The 17,927-nt window shown below is 37.6% G+C and overlaps 1 protein-coding gene across 8 annotated transcripts in view; it reads left to right on the plus strand.

Annotated features, from left to right (window-relative positions):
- RUFY3 (RUN and FYVE domain containing 3) overlaps positions 1-17,927 on the plus strand; it is an 88,108-nt gene that overhangs the window by 45,137 nt on the left and 25,044 nt on the right. For all 8 annotated transcript variants that reach the window (XM_043447669.1, XM_043447670.1, XM_043447674.1 and 5 more), the window contains 5 exons: positions 9,931-10,104; positions 10,889-11,006; positions 11,835-11,936; positions 16,192-16,315; positions 17,380-17,441. In XM_043447669.1, the coding sequence (XP_043303604.1) occupies positions 9,931-10,104; positions 10,889-11,006; positions 11,835-11,936; positions 16,192-16,315; positions 17,380-17,441 (580 nt within the window). The remainder of the gene's footprint in view (positions 1-9,930; positions 10,105-10,888; positions 11,007-11,834; positions 11,937-16,191; positions 16,316-17,379; positions 17,442-17,927) is intronic.

Here is a 17,927-nt window from a genome sequence, read left to right on the forward strand (position 1 = left end):
CCGTCCTTCGGAGGTTTTCTAAAATTCACCTCACTAGCATAAACTGGAGAAGGCAATGTCAGCCCACTCCAGTGTTCTTGCCTGGAGAATCCCAGGGACGGGGGAGCCTGGTGGGCTGCCGTCTATGGGGTCACACAGAGTCGGACACGACTGACTCAACTTAGCCGCAGCAGCAGCAACATAAACTCTGATTGAGAGGAACTTGTTAGGAATAACAAAGATAACTCCTTTTACCTTTGATGTGGAGCTATTTCAGGAACTAGAAAGAAGCAGAGTATAACAAAAGATGCTCCTGTGGCTCTTATCACTTGGGAAATTATTAAGATTTTAAGAGCTCTGTATTAGGAAGTAGGGACAGAAAGAGAGAGATTGATTGATCTCTTTTTATTTCACAATACCTGGTTAAAAATGAGTAAGAGTATACAGGTGAGTGGCTTTGGAATACTAAATATCCAGATAAAAACTCACTCCAATGCTAATGGCAGTCAAAAGGGGTTTATTTGGTTATCTTCAGGGAAGAAGAAAAGAGCACTAAATTCTTATTGGAGGCTGGCAGGTAAACCAGGACCGGAAGCAAGAGAGAGCAGAAACTCTTATTTTTAATTACGGAATTTTCCAAGTACATAACGTAGAGTAACATAAGAAACTCTTAACTTTTCCATCACTCAGCTTCAGTTATTATCAGTGTATGCTGATCTTATTTCGCCTATCACCCCCCACATTTTCGAGTATTTTAAAGCAAACTCTAAACATTGGTTTATTACCTGTAAGTATTCAGTACCACACCTAACAAAATTAACAATACTTTCCTAATAGTATGTACTCTTCAGCCCATTTTCAAAGTCTGCTTGTCAGTTTTTTTAAAATCAGGATCCATATGCTATATTTTATTATGTCTCGTTTTAGTTTTTTTTTTAATTAAAGCTTTATTGAGGTATAATTCCCATATCATTAAGGCTTACCACTTTAAACTGTACAGTTCAGTGGTTGTTAGTATATCCACAAAGTTGTGCATTCATCACCACTGTCTAATCCCAGAATATTTCCTGTAAAGAAACTCTGTACCCCTCAGTGTTCACTCCCTATTCTCCCTTCCTCCCAGTTCCTGACAACTATACTAATCTACTTCCTGTTTCTATAGATTTGCCTCTCTGGACATTTCATATAATGTTTGTGAAGAATTGGCATTAATTCTTTAAATGTCTGGTAAATTTCAATAGTGAAACAATCTGGTTTTGGCCTCTTCTTTATAGGATGTGCTTTTTATTATGAATTTAATATCTTATTATAGTTCTATTCAGATTTTCTATTTCTTCCTAAGTCAGTTTTGGTAGTTTATCTTTCTTGAAAATTGTCCTTTTAATCTAGGTTATCTAATATGTTGGCATACAACTGCCCATACAATCCTTTTTGTTTCTGTGAGGTCAATAGTAGTGTCTCCTCTTCATTTCTAATTTTAGTAATTCTTTTTCTGTTGGGCAGTCTATCCATGTCAGTGTTACTGATCTTTTCAGAGTCAACTTTGAGTTTCATTGATTTTTCTCAATAATTTTATTTGCTATTGATTTCTACTCTAATCTTTATTATTCTTTTCTCCTGAGGGCTTTCTACTGATAAATGTATTTATTGACTGCCCTTGAGGAATCCTATCTATGAAATCATGGAATTAGGACATGCTGGCGCTAGAGGCACTAGTTCACTGCTTCACAAACATCAGTGCGTGTACCGATTGGTTTAGGTTTTGGTTGAAGAGCAGAATCTGATTGAATTGTAACATTGGAGGGCAAGTTGTCCCATTTTGCTTCCAGGAGATGCCAGTGTTGATGTTCCAGGACCACACCTGGAGTGGTAAGAATCTAGGTCATTTGGTGTCAGAGTTGTTAGTGGGGTTCTTCAAACCATATTGTTTCTCCCCATTCCAGGCATATTAGTGTGCCCCTGCTTGAGAATTAGTGCTGTGATTAGTTATCAGTGATACAGGTATGTGATATCTCTCTCAAAAAAAAATTACAGAACAAGTAATTTTACAGTTGAGGAAACTGAGGCCTCAAAGAAGTAAGATTCCCTGCCGGGCATCATATAATAAGCTAATTAGCACAGATGATTCAGGTCAAATAGATTAAGGCTATTGGGTGGATATAGTCTTTCTGCTGATAAGGCTTAATTTTAGCAAAGTATATCTTTGAGTATGCTATTACTAAGAAAAGGTAGCAATCAGGATAAATAAATTTATGGTTAAATTTATTTTATTAATTTATTTTTTGGCCCCACTGCACAGCATGTGGGATCCTAGTTCCTCAACCAGGAACTGAACCCATGTCTCCAGGAGTGGAAGCATGGAGTCTTTGGGGAAAAAAAAAAAAACAAAAACATTTTAACATAATATAGAAACTGTCAAAACTAGGTCTGAAAATATTTCAGGTGGGTAAACTGACGACATGGAAGCATGCAGTCTTAACCACTGGACCACCAGGGAAGTCCCTGTAGTTAAATTTTCTTGACTCCTTTAACAGATTTCAACCCAGAGAAAATATTACTTAAGTGAATTTCCTCTTTATTACTCTTAAGTAGAAGCTTATTTGGTATCTCAAATGACATTAAGGAGAATAGATACAGATATAAGTACACAGATAATCTAAGGGCCCTAAGACTTTATTGATTATTTTTATTTTTTTATTGAAAGATAATTGCTTTACAGGATTTTGTTGTTTTCTTTCAAACCTCAACATGAATCAGCCATAGGTACACATACATCCCGTCCCTTTTGAACCTCCCTCCCGTCTCCCGCCCCACCCCACCCCTCTGGGTTGATACAGAGCCCCTGTTTGAGTTTCCTGAGCCACACAGCAAACTCCCGTTGGCTATCTATTTTACATATGGTGATGTAAGTTCCCATGTTACTCTTTCCATACATCTCACCCTCTCCTCCCCTCTCCCCATGTCCATAAGTCTGTTCTCTATGTCTGTTTCTCCATTGCTGCCCTGTAAATAAATTCTTCAGTACCATTTTTCTAGATTCTGTATATATGTGTTAGAATACGTTAATTATCTTTCTCTTTCTGTCTCACTTCACTCTGTATAATAGGTTCTAGGTTCATCCACCTCATCAGAACTGACTCAGATGCATTCCTTTTTATGGCCGAGTAATATTCCATTGTGTATACATACCACAACTTCTTTATCCATTCATCTGTTGATGGGACATCTGGATTGCTTCCGTGTTCTAGCTATTGTAAATAGTGCTGCAAAGAACAATGGGATACGTGTGTCTTTTTCAGTTTTGGTTTCCTTGGGGTATGTACCTAGGAGTGGGATTGCTGGATCATATGGTGGTTTTATTCCTAGTTTTTTAAGGAATCTCCATACTGTCTTCCATACTGATTATTTTTAGATGAGGATTGAGTAAAAATTCATAATTCTTTTGTATAAATTTGTCATCAAACTAGTTAAATGGTGTTTTATTACAAGGTCTTTTTAGTACTTTCAGTAATTTCTTCCACTATAATGGGCAACTCATTTTATGCTTAATTTTCTACTCTTAAGAACTGTTAGAACAGAAGTTCAAAATAGCTCTATTTAGAAATTATTGGTCTTCAGTCTTTTTGAACTTCAAGTAAGCTTTCCTTTCAATATCTTTCTGTTAGTTGGTCATTTTAAATCTCATATTAATGCTTTTAGGTATCATTGGGAAATTTCTCTATGACAACTGTTTTATTTCACATTTAAGATAAAAGTTACTGTTATACTATATATGAATCATTCCCACTTTACCAAGAATTGGGTGGTATACTTAATATTAACATAATGTTAAATATAATTTACTTTCCTTCAGTTATTAATAAAACATTTCAATATTTCTCTGTATGAACATTCATCATTGCACTATGAAAGTGAAAGTGAAGATCAGTTAGTCATGTCTGACTCTGCGACCCCATGGATTATACAGTCCATGGAATTCTCCAGGCCAGAATACTGGAGTGGGTAGCCGTTCCCTTCTCCAGGGTGTCGTCCCAACCCAGCAATCGAACGCAGGTCTCCCGCATTGCAGGTGGATTCTTTACCGGCTGAGCCGCCTGGGAAGCCCATCATTGCACTATAACGAGGTAAAACAGGATCTTGGACAGATGATTGGTTTGCAGAATAGTTGACTAAATGTCACTTAGCGATGTGACTTTGGGTCCATTTTTGTCATCACTATTGACTAGATGAGCCACATGACTGTAAAATTTATGAAAACTTCCTCATATGGAGATTAGCAGCCTTGAAGAGGTGTAGCCAAGACCTACATGCTCTTAAACAGTCTTTGATTTGAAAAGCAATATAGTTCATTATAACTGCAGTCCTTTCTACATGGTGTCTTTAGCCCACTGCTCCTGCTGTGTTTCCCATCAAGACTGTTTGTACCACCATCCAAATCTAGAAACGATCAGGTGATCACCAAAACTAGAAACACAGAAGTTGCTCTCCATTCTTTCTCTTTCTTCTTTCAATCCAAGTGGTCATCAAGTCCTGAAATCCGGACATTCTACCTCTAGAAGTCTCTCAAAGCCAACTCCCTCCTCTCCACACAGCACCCACTGCTCCATTTCCATCCCTGATCATGATTTCTCTCCTCAGCTTTTGCAGTAAACCCTTACTTGCTCTTTTGAACTCTTGAGTTCTTAGTCCCTACTGATTCATCTTCTCCAAGGCTCCTAGAACAGCTTCTCTAAAATTCAAATCTGTGACATTGCACTTCACATCAAAATCTTTGCCGACTTTAAGGTAAAATCCATGTTCCTTGAACAAAGTCCTTAGCATCTCTCTCTTACCTATTGCCCTTGTCTCATCTCACAGGTCTTACTTACATGTATCATAAACTTACTGCATTTTCTTCAATTTTGTTTTCCTTCACATGCTGTGTTCTTTCATATTTCTGTGCCTTCACCCTAGCTGTACTTCATTTCTGCTCCTTTCATAGCTGTCTTCCTAACCCTTCCTTGCCTAATTTCTCTTTATCCTTTAAGACTGAACTTAAAAGTCTCATTCTCTAATGTATGGCATCTAGTGGTTCTATATATTAATTTTGTGCTCTGGTACCTCTGTGAATTATTATGTTTCTGTAAAAATTTTAGTTTGATTTTCTGGCTGTAACATTAGATTGTATGAAAGCAGTAATGTATGATCCACTGTTTTACAGGTTATATGTTTTTTTGTCTTCTCTAATTGCATTGTCTGCCAGTCTCAGTACAACGTTACATAATAGGCGTGGGTAACAGATATTAAACTTTCTGCAGAATACATCCAATGGCCAAGGAAATCGTACTGGACTTAGAGCTTGCCTGAAATCCTACATTAATATCGTATCTACTGTCTTTACCATCTGGGCCACCAGTCCCCTGGACAAGGGAATGACTACCCACTCCAGTATTCTTGCCTGGGGAATTCCATGGACAGCCTGGTGGGTTACAGTCCATGGGGTCACAAAGAGTCATACACAGCTGAGCAACTCTCACTTTCACTATCTTAGCTTTAAATATATATAAAATTTACGTTCAGTTCCATAAAATGGGTTTATATGGCTTAGCATGAAGACATTTTACTTGTCCTGTAATAAAGTTAATCTTTGTTGAAGATGTTAATGTTTATTCTGTAATTTCCAGCATTGTCTGTAAGCTGCCCAGTTTTGTTCTTTTTTTTTTTTTTTATTCATTTATTTGGCTGCACCAGGTCTTAGTTGCAGCATGTGGGATCTAGTTCCCTGACCAGGGATTGAACCTGGGCCCCCTGCATTGGGAGCTCAGAGTCTTAACCACTGGGCCAGCAGGGAAGTCCCAGTTTTGTTCTTTAGACATCTATATTACCCAAGTTTGATAAATAGTAAGCACTTCAGTGTTGAGGACTAGGTCTTTTATTTCTGGGTTCCCAGCATTAAATACAGTGTCTAACACCCAGTAAATGCTCAATATTTATTGAAAAAAATGAATGAATAAACAAAAGTTCAGTTTTGAAGAAATAGTGTTGAATGTTAGCATTGTGAAGAATTAAACTTTTAATTATTTTTTCTCATAGAAAAAGTATGACTAACAGTATTGTGACAGTTATGCATTTGAAAATAATTTTTGGTCTATACAATAAAAACAGGACTTTAAAAAACCTTTTATGGTTATAAGTGTAAAATAGAAAAGATCACATTATAAGTATTCAGCTCAATGAATTTTTTAAAAATATTCATTCATTTAATAACTAGCCCTTTACATGTTAACATAGATAACTTTTCATGAAAACTATATTTCTTCCCCCACAATGTTGCAAGAAGGTGTCATGTGTTATATTTGGGGAAATCTGTTTAATGTCTGGCATCAGAGAGGACAGCTAGAATCTTACATCTACTTCCACATTTCTTTTTTTTTGTTTGTTTAATTAATTAATTTTTTAGGTCCCTGTTGGTTATCTATTTTATTTTTTAAAGCATGTTTTGATGTGTACTATTTTTTTAAAGTCTATTGGATTTGTCACAATATTGCTTCTGTTTTATGTTCTTGGTTTTTTTCTGTGATGGATGTGGGATCTTAGCTCCCAGATGGGGATCAAATCTACACCCCCTGCTTTGGAAGGTCCCAACCATTGGACCTCCAGGGAGGTTCCTAGTTGTCTGTTTTAAATAGAGTGATGTGTATATGTCAGTCCCAAACTCTATCCCTCTACCCAACTCTTCCTCCCTGGTAAACCAGACGTTTTTTCTCTGTGAGTCTGTTTCTGTTTTGTAGATAAGTTCATTGGTATCATTTTTTTTTTTTTTTAGATTCTACACAGAGGTGATATCATATGATATTTGTCTTTCTCTGTCTGACTTCACTTGGTATGAGAATCTCCAGGTCCACCCTCGTTGCTGCAAATGGCATTATTTCATTCTTTATTATGGCTGCAGCTCATTGATTTTTCACATACTCACCAGTTTCACAAAACTAACACCATATCAAAAGCAGAACTTTACCTCCCCTTCTTAAGTCCCTCCATACTCTCTTCCAGTCATTGCAGCCCTTTTTAACGGCATACATTAGTTCCACAAAATCATTTTATACTTGAGTACAATTCAAGACAGGTAACAAACTGACAAGAGAATTTCTTATGACAAATCAAGCTAATGCTGTAATATTCATCGTTAGTAGCCAGCATTATAAAATGAGGAAAATTTTTAAGTACTAATTATTTTCAGTAGTTAAACTAACCAGGAAACAAACTTAATTGTAATGACCATACTCTTATATACTTCTAACACAAAAATGTTGATAATAAAGCATGAAATAATCATTTGACTTTTGCATTAATTAAATAATAATGAGCAGTAAATTCTTTTGCCCTCTTATGTCTAGTTGTCAAATTACCCTGATTTTTGTCTGTCTTTCTTTCATTTGTTCAGAATAATAGTTCTCCACAGGGAGAAGATGTCTTTCAGCAGACTCTTGGCAATATCTGGAGATATGTAGGTTGCCATGTTTAGAGGGTACTACTGACTACTATAGGGTAAAGGCATCCGTTACTGCTAAATTTAAACCACAAAACAGCCCCCCACAAAGAGGAGTTATCTGGCCCAAAATATTAGTAGTGCCAAGATTGAGAGTAATATTTCCTAAGAATGGGAGGGTTGTTTGTGTTTGACACATGTTAATTCAAGCAGGTAATAGCACCATACTAATGGGAGTCTAAAGTATTAGGAATTTAATTTCCCTAAGCATACTGCGTTATTAGGAATTTAATTTCTTTCTGTAGTTTATGCATCCTAGACACTATAACCAGTTGTCTTAAGCGTTTCTGCTTCTGATTACAACGAGACAAGGCAGTATAGAAGAGCTAGTACCACCACTTCTGGAAAAATGCCTCAAAGCCTGGGGTTTGGTACCTGTTCCAAATCCAGCTCTCCCCACGTCACTGGTTCTCACCAGGTTGGAGTTAGGTTGTGTACTTTGACTAGGAGCATTGTTTAATTTTGTTGTTAGGGCCCCGAATTAGTGGTCTACAGACCTGAGGCTGAGGGAGTGGCACCTTATGGACCGCCAGTTAATCAAACTCCAGCCACGTTTTCCTGCCTTAAGTGGGGAATCCAGTAGCTCTCCACGAACATCCATGCCAGCCCACACACCCCTGCCCTGTTCCTTTCTCCCCGCGATTGTGGAAGGTCAGATACAGTACAGTGCACAAAATGCTGGTCGTAGTGTTGGAAATTAATATCTGATAAAGTTCTTCATGGCTCTTTTTCAGGGATAGATTTTTGGGTGTATTTCCTTGTCCCTTGGGAGATTATTCCATTCTTGACAAGTTGACCTGTAGTGAACAGAGAAACCAGATTTGAGCCATGGTCCGCAAACATTTATTGGTGTGCAAGAACTAATGGCAACATAAAAGTTCTGACCTTCCTAATAAACTATCCTCTAAAGAAATTACCTCGGAGAATAGTACAACAAATCAACTGTAAGTCTTCAAGTTCTTAAACTTAACGGAGAAGAAAGGGAGCTTAGAATTTGGCCAACTGATTCTGTTCCATTTAACCATGAAAGCAGATATAAATGAAAACGTTGTGTGAAGAAAATTATTTGGAACAATTTGAATAAAATAATCTCTGCTTTGTTTCTATTGGAGCATGGGCTTTTATTAGTATTACTTTTAGTCCTCCTAACAAAGGTGAAATGTTTCATAGATCTCTAGGTCTTTTCCAATTCGTATGGAAATTTGACATATTTAGTGTTTGGGAGGATGCACTTGTCATAGTGGAAAGAGTGTTAAAGAGCATTTCATGCTATAATACATCCAGGTCTATATTCTGCCACTTAGGAAGTGTTTGGCCTTGGATCGCTAAACCATTACAGGCCGGCTTTAGCACCTGGAAAGGGGGACAGCACTTAAACGATGGAGTCATAAGAATTAAATAAGATAACTGTGTAAAAGAGTGGTCAGCAGGAGGGAAGGATGCACGTTATTTGGAGTCACCGATGTGTGTGTAAGTGGATGATAGTTGTCAGGAGCACGTGGTTTGAAGTCAGAGAGACAGCGTCGACTCTGGCTCTGTCACGCAGTACTGGCTGTGCCTGGGGCCAGCCCCTTTCTTCTCTGAGCCTCATTTCTCTGCCTTATCAGTTGGTCCTCTTGGTGTAACTGTCTCCTAACGTACAGTGGGGAGGGACTGTAAGAACCCACAGGACCAGACACAGGGTCCGCACCTCTGGAACAAAGATTATTCAGACTTCGGTCAGGTAAAACATGGTATTTCATCCCTTTCCCCAGATGATGTATTTGGTTGATGAGAGCCACATTAAGTCTATGTTAAGTCTTAAAAATAATTTCACAGTTGGTTAAGTTCTAAGACTGCATTATACTGATAATGTTAATTAGTTCATTTAAGAATGCTCAGTTTAAATAATAATTCTACCTAGTATAAATACTAAGAATGCAAGTAGCACGTTGGGAACAAAGTTTAAGCATTTTATCCTTTTTTTCTACAGTGGCTTTATTTTTTTTAGAGCTTCACAAGCTGTAGAGAATGGGTGGGGTGGGGCCAGGGTAGAAGTGGCCCGTGTGGGCACGGCAGTACTGAGTTATGACCGGCCTAGGCCGGGGTAGTGGCAAAGGCGGTGGTGAGGATATTAAAGGACTGTACTCAAGGTTTAAATTTTCATAAAATCAATACACCTTTTAGTGTTCTGCCAAGAATATTCCCAAGGAAGATTGGCATCTCTCTCTCTTTTTTTAATAGCAAGTGCATGGAGGAGAAGAACACAGCAACTATTGCTATAATTTGGTGTCACTGCTTTGATTCTTGCCAAGACACCATAGTCTTACCCACTGTGACTTTTGCACCATCAATGCAGATGTCAACGTAGTGAAATTAGACTGAATTTTTACATGTGCTATTTCCAGTAACCAGGCTCCACGCTCTCCCCCTTGGGTTTGCAGATCCTAATTATCTCATGGCTAACGAACGCATGAACCTGATGAACATGGCCAAGCTGAGTATCAAGGGCTTGATCGAATCTGCTCTGAACCTGGGGAGAACTCTGGATTCTGACTACGCACCTCTGCAGCAGTTCTTTGTGGTGATGGAGCACTGCCTGAAACACGGCTTGAAAGGTAGGCCATGGCCTCAAAATGAGAATGTGCATGCACCTGTTTCCTAGCAATACATGTTCAAGAAGAGAAGCTTTCCTTATGGAGCCAAAGAATAAGAATCTTGAATTCATATTAATCCACTGGGATACGACCTATGTGGGTACTGAAATATGGTTGACTTAAAGAGGGTATAAGGCTTAAAAAATACAGATCCTGAAAAGCTAGAGCTGGAAGCACTGTTATAAGTATCTAGTTCAAGATGACAATTGTGTTTCACTGGTGGATACAGGTCTAGAGTGCGGCATGATTGGCTTAAAATCCCACAGCAAGTAGGGGCAAAGCAAGTGCTAGAACTCTGATGTCCTGACTCTTGCTTCCATGCTCTTCCCACTTAACCATAAGCTTTCAAGGGCAGGACCTGGTATTATTCACCTTTGCTTCTTTTCTTCCCCAATCTTTGATAACCTGCTCCTGAGTTACATATTCTTTTCCACTAGACTGTTTTCTTCAGTAATACCACACAGCTTAAAGCACGATATTATTAAAATATTTTATTGTTCATACACAGGTGGGCTCTAAATTCCTCCCGAAAGAGAAGAACTGAGTCTTGGGAAGTAGGGAATTCTTTATTTTTATGAAATGTTCTCAATTCTGAAAGCATGAATAATTTTAAGACTGTCTGATAATCTGGGATTTATTCCCTGAAAAGCACACAGAATAGCTAGTAGGGTATGTGTGTATGTGTGTGTTGAGAGTATGTTTATGTAAAAAATATTAAGCTACTGCTTTGTTTTTATCACCTTAGCTAAGAAAACTTTTCTTGGACAAAATAAATCCTTCTGGGGGCCTCTAGAACTGGTAGAAAAGCTTGTTCCAGAAGCTGCAGAGATAACAGCAAGCGTTAAAGATCTTCCAGGACTTAAGTAAGTTTAAGGTTGAATTCTATGTGTCAGGGAAAACATTCTTCTCAACTACTTCCTTTAGGAGTGAGACTGAAGACAATGATGACCATAATGATGTATTTCATAACAATCCAAAATGCATAATATTGTTATGAATAGACATTGTTAGGAGGGCCCTGGTAGTGTAGAATATTGAGAAGTGTGAGGGATAATTATTATTGCTCTAAGAGAGGTTGTCTTCATGTTAAAATACCAAACATCCTCTTATTTTTTTCAAAGCACTTGCGGTTATCAGCTAGTGAGTCTCAGGAAATTAGATCTAGGGAGGTGGCATGTTAGACTTGACTTACGGAGTTTAAGAACCACGATTAAAACAGTTGTTAAGTGAACTGCAGGAACTGGCTGATATCCATAACCCACCTTGAAACTTGAAAAAGAGTAGGTGATTACCTTTCCAGATGAGACTGGTCTAATTTTAATCAGGTGGAGGTCTGAATGGCCTTGTGTCCTCGTTACTGTTATTTTAGTACTTACGTGATCCACACTAAACTTAGGATTCACCAAAACGAATCTGATGGAACATTTTCAGTTTGGCCTCCCAGAGGTCTTCAAATTGTAGTCTCATTTAGTAATTTATTCCTCGCAAGAGCGTTTGTCCCAGCACAGCCCTGGCCCCCACCAGCCCTCATAGAACTCCTCACATAGGAATGTGGTGACAGAGGGGCTGTGTGTCAGGAGCCCCTCATACACATACTGTCCTGAGGGATCTTCAGCAAGAGTAAATGAGCCTGTCCAACCGTGGCCTCCGTCGCTGCTGCTTCTAGTTTTTTGGTTTCTCTGTTTTCATAGAACACCTGTAGGCAGAGGAAGAGCCTGGCTTCGTCTGGCACTAATGCAAAAGAAACTCTCAGAATACATGAAAGCTTTGATCAATAAGAAGGAACTTCTCAGGTATGAAGATCTTCTTGTTGAACTTTCTCCTTTTCTCAGTATGTTCTGTATCATATCAGGGTGAATCATATAAATTTAGCATTTTTGTGGATCAGAAACTGTTGATTTCATGACAGTTTTACATAGTTCAGCTGATGCCTTCTCCCACATCAAACACACACACATACTTAAGATGAGATGCTTTTCTATTGAGTGTGTTCACACTGTCGCTGTGGCATAGGTATGGTCCTTTGCAGGACAGGTCGAAACTTAACACCTTCAGAAAAACAGGCGAGGCTTTGACACCTTCACATATACTCAGGCTCTGTAAGACAGGAAGGTGACATGTAACATTAAGTTCCAACGCAGCACACAAAATAGTTTCAAGCTGGGTCCTAAGTACAGATGGGCAAGAGAAAACAATAAAACTTTTAGAAGACACACAAAGTAGACCAGAAGTTCTCAAACTGGACACAAAAAGTTCTATCTATAAAAAAAAAAGGTAAATTGATTACCTTAAAATGAAGAACTTCTGTTTATCAAAAGACACTCTTGAGATTAAGAGTGAAAGGCAACTCATTACTCTAAAGGAGATATTTGTGATATGTAATACATATATTCAACAAATGATGCATATTCAGGGTATATAAAGAACTCAGTCCTTCAGCCCAAAAAGAAAAAGGCAAATGAGCAAATATAAAAATGGTAAAGGACTTAAACAAGCATTTCACAAAAGAAGAAGTTGAAATGGCCAGTAAACACACGAGAAGATACCCAACTTCACTAGCCATTTGCACGTACGAGTTAAAACAAGCGTGTGATAACCTTCACACAACCACCAGAATGGCAGAAGTGAAGAAGATAGATAATGCCAAGTGTTGGAGAAGATGTATAGTAACTCTGTTGGTGAGTTAATTAATATAGAAACTTAAAAAAACTGCCATCCTCTATAAAAGCTGATCATAAGCATTCCTTGTGACCAAAGATCCCACTTCTAGTTATTATATCCAATAAAAAATGCATAGTTATGTTTAACAAAAGACATGAACAGGAACGTTCATATCTATTACAATGTTTGTACCAGCCCCAAATGTTTATAATAGACCCCGAGTGTCTATTCACAGTATAATGGGTAAGTAAATTATGATGCACTCATACAGTGAAATACCATATAGCAGCTACACACAGCCGTATGGATTAATTTGGTTTTGTTGGAAACCAGACATGCAAAATATTTGGAAAATACTCTGTGTATTATTCCATTTATATAAAGTTCAGAAACATACACAACTTACCTTTCATGATAGAAGAAGTCAGGAAAGAGCTCCCATTGGTGGGGTGAGGGTACTAAATCAGGAGGAGAAGGGAGCATAAGGTGGTTTTGGAGGTTCTGATAATCGTGCTATTTTTTAATATGGTGATGGTTACATAGGTATGTTCTCTTTATGAAAACACAGTCTGCCGTATTGTATGATTTGTGTACTTGTCTTTATGTACCTTATAGGGCTTTAATATTTACTGAAAGAAATTCAAATATAGCAGATTGCCTCTGAGAAACAGTATAAGAACCAGTAACAGAATTTGAAAACATGATTGAATATTTCAAGAGTCTAGTTTCTACAAGAAATTGTGCTACAGATCCTAATATGGAGCGTTGTTTTGATGTTGCTGCAGCTGCATATGCTATTGATTGCTGTTTTCTTGCCTAAGAAAATTAAGCAAATCAGGAGAAAGAGAAACGGGAACCATTCAGGAAAGCTTATTTATTTCCACAAAGAGAAGGCTCATCTTTCCAAGGCTCAAACTTTGATGAGGTGTAGGGTCTAGTGTTCAAGCTGTAGGTGGCTACAGGGAAGTAGAAAGAAAGTGAGAAAGGGTTAGTCCTCAATCATGCCCGCCCCTTTGTGACCCCGTGGACTGCAGCCCACCTGGCTCCTCTGACCATGGGATTTTCCAGGCAAGGATACTGGAATAGGTTGCCATTTCCTTCTCCAGAGGATCTTCCCAACCCAGGGATCGAACCCAGGTCTCCTGCACTGCAGGCAGATTCTTTCTGACTGAGCTACCAAGGAAGATACAGGGGAGTGTTTTCAATCAAAATTATTTGAATCAAAATTACTGATTCAAACTGAGGTCCAAAGAATTTTATCTTTATCCACAGAGCACCAGAGTTAAATGGGTTCAGTCTTTTAAACTAGACAGAACATTTTCAATCACTTTGACTCTGCTTTCACACCCTGGGTATGTCTGAAGAGAAATGCATGTGTATATGTACCAAAAAACCATGTGCAGTCGTGTTCATAAAAGTACTGTAGACTGTACAACCGAAAGAGCAAATACAATGGATCCACTGTAGTTTATTTCTACCATGGAATACTGTCCAGCATTGGAAGCAAATGAACTAGCATTGCATACAACAATATGTACGAATCTCACATGTAAAGCACAAGGGAAGCCAGACAAAGGAAAATGTGTACTGTATGGTTTTGGGGAGAGAATAAAGCGTTAAAGAACCTTGTTCATTCCAATTCTTCTCAATTTCCTTCACAGGCTATTAATATGTGTGCAGTTGTCGAGAGAGATGGTAATTTGCAGATTATTCATGTGCTGCTTTTGAAGTGTTTTACCATTTGTTAATGTTTTCAATAGAGAATCAAAAAGAAAAGAGAAACTCACATCAATGAATGTATTATTACCAATCATTGAAGTTGACCATGAACAGTCAGTCCCAAATGACTTTGTTGAAAACAAGTAGATTGCAGTGATGTTTCAGTTATGATGTCAAATTGGTTGAAATGAATATTTCAAGTCAATTCCTGTTTATGTATTGATAAATTGGGTACATCATGAAAGAATAATTATCCAGGGGTCTTCTAGAATTTTTAATCCATTCAGAATCATTCAAGTACTTTATTTCTCTTTTACTTTTTTATTTCAAAGTCATTTTCAGCACATTATGCCTGGCCTGTGGAATTAGTTGTGGGACAGGCCAAAACTAGCCTAACTTGATTAGAGAGAGTTGGCTAAGGAAAAGGGAGTTTTGGCTGAACATACTTACACTACAGTCACACAGTGGGATGGTATAAAGCCAGTATAAATGAAACTGCAGAAAATTCTCTATTGAAATAGAAAGATACTCACAGTATTGTTAAGCCAAAAAGAAATTCATGATACTTTAATGGTATAATGCCCTTTTAGTATCCCTCAAAAATAAGTATATGTCTCCATAAATGATCTGAAACGTTATATATCAAGGTCTTAACAGGTCGTTGGTGGGTAGAATTACAGGGTTTCTTGTATACCTCTTTTTTTGTGCTGCCTTTTTTTTTTTTTTTTTGGTAGTGAAAACTGGTTTTTATGAAATAAAAGATAACAAGCATTTTAAATCATCCTCAACCTATCATGCATGCTTGTTGGGCAACTTCTGCTAATTAGCCAAAGGCGAAAGAATGTAACTAGTTTGACAGTTCACATTTTTTAAATGTTTATTCACTATGTTAAAGGAATGTGGTACTTAAATAGAATTTAAAATAAAGCAGATTGAGGCGGAAGGGATAATTAGGAGCTTGGGATTGACTTATACACACTATTACATATAAATAGATAACATGGACCTGATGTATAGCACAGGGAACTCTACTCAATACTCTCTAATCACCTGTATGGTAGAAGAATCTGAAAAAGAATGGATATATGTATGTGGGTGTGTGTTAGTCACTCAGTTGTGTCCGACTCTGCGACCCCATAGACTGTAGCCCGCCAGGCTGCTTTGTCCGTGGGACTCTCCAGGCAGGAATACTGGAGTCGGTTGCCATTTCTGTATTACTAAATCACTTTGTTGTATATCTGAATAACATGATATTGTAAATCAACTATACTTCAATGTAAAATAAAAATAAAATATGTATATTTAATAAAATAAAAACTAAAGCAGATCAAATAAAAAAACAGTTTTTAAAAACAAACTTAACAGGTTTTTTTAGATGCATGAAAAATTGAAAAATTATCCCCTGGTGCATTGCAGATATAAGTATGTGGGAAAAGCATGAATACACACTTCAGTGAAAACACTGTTCTGATCACTTTTCTTTCAGCTGGACTGTCTATTTTCTAGTCTGTTCATGTACCTGTTATCTAAAATAAAGTATCCAAGTAATATCATAGGTGACCATATTTAACCATACATAAGACAAATGCTTTACTCCTTGTCTCATGATTACATCACTGGATTCTTGAGGTTTTATTACATAGAGCATTCCATGGATTTCTCTTGCAGTGAATTCTATGAACCCAATGCCCTCATGATGGAAGAAGAAGGAGCTATAATTGCTGGTCTGTTGGTGGGCCTGAATGTCATCGATGCCAATTTCTGTATGAAGGGAGAAGATTTGGACTCTCAGGTATGAGAGAGATACTCGGTGGCCTAGGGTGTCACTCTGAGTTATCTCAGAATTTGGATTGATCAGATTATACCAACCAAATTAGCGAAAACTCTGAGTCTTAAATAGAATTTTCTTTACTTTTGATGCAAATATAAAAAATTATACATAATGAATATTTTTCAAATTCTTGTCTTAACAGTGATTGCCATTAAAAATATTTTGCACAGGTTAAAATATATATATATAGAGAGAGAGAGAGGGAGGGAGAGCGCTATGTGGTTCAGTGGCAAACATACACACACACACTCATAGACCAAAATATATACACAGGAATTTAATAGTAGAATATTTGAAAAAAGCAAAAGAGAAAAAAATGTTAAACCATAATGAATTTATTTATTTAACATTCAATAAACCTTAAATTTGGGCTTCCCAGGTGGCTTAGTGGTAAAGAACCTGCTTGCCAAGCAGGAGACTCGGGTTCGATTCCTGGGTCAGGAACTGTTAACTGTAACTGGTGGGTTACAGTTCATGGGGTCACAAAAGAGCCGGACATCGCTTAGTGACTGTAGTCCACAAGCCTCCTCCGTCCATGGGATTCTCCAGGCGAGAATACTGGAGTGGGCTGCCATTTCCTTTTTCCAGGGGATCTTCCCGACCCAGGGATCGAACCCAGGTCTCCTGCGTTGCCAGCGGACTCTTCACTGACTAAGCCACCAGGGAAGCCAGACAAAACCTTAAAATGTTCTGTTGACTTGCTTAGTCACATCCTACTGACTTAATCTTGAGCTTTATAATGCTTGTCATTTCTTGATTATAAAAAGCATTAAGTTTTTTATTAAAATTTCCTAGTAATTGTCGTGATTGTAATACTGTCTTTCAGTGCCTAGAAACAGACATTGTGTTTGTTATTGTCATTCGGTTGCTAAGTCGTGTCTGACTCTTTGCAACCCCATAGACTACAGTATGCCAGGCTCCCCGGTCTTTTACTATCTCCCAGAGTTTGCACAAATTCATGTGTTATGGTTTGGTAAAAATATCTAATTTTATATTATATTAAATTCTGAAAATTCTCTCTGTAGGTTGGAGTTATAGATTTTTCGATGTATCTCAAGGATGGGAACAGCAGTAAAGGTAGTGAAGGGTACGTGCAAAGAAAATTTGTTTTCTTTTTTTCTTCGATGTTGTTTGATAGTATTTAAAGTTTGTAACAGTACTGCTTTAACAGATTTGCTGAAATTCTTTCTGATGATATATCTCTAATAAGTCTTGTAAAAAAATATCTATTGTGTCTGCTAAACTCTAAAAGGGATTCAGTGGGTTTTCCCGGTATGTGGTTGAGGGGCAAATAAAATAAAAAGTTTTATAAAGGGAATCTAATGCTCCATCTCAATAGTGTTTGAAAACATGGTCTTCTTGACCAGAAGAACTGCATCCTCAGTTTGCTTAAAATTTGCCCTCTGACAGGAGCATTATGGGATTATGTAAAATGTCAATGTTATGGGGAGCAGAGTATATGGGAACTCAGCACTACTTTTACAATTTCTATAAATCTAAAATGATTTTAAAATTGAAAGCTTTTAAAATATTCATATGGTACCTTGCAAATTAGTAATCACAAGCTTACCCT

Source organism: Cervus canadensis, chromosome 26 (assembly GCF_019320065.1).
Source record: "Cervus canadensis isolate Bull #8, Minnesota chromosome 26, ASM1932006v1, whole genome shotgun sequence".
NCBI classification, from domain to species: Eukaryota; Metazoa; Chordata; class Mammalia; order Artiodactyla; family Cervidae; genus Cervus; species Cervus canadensis.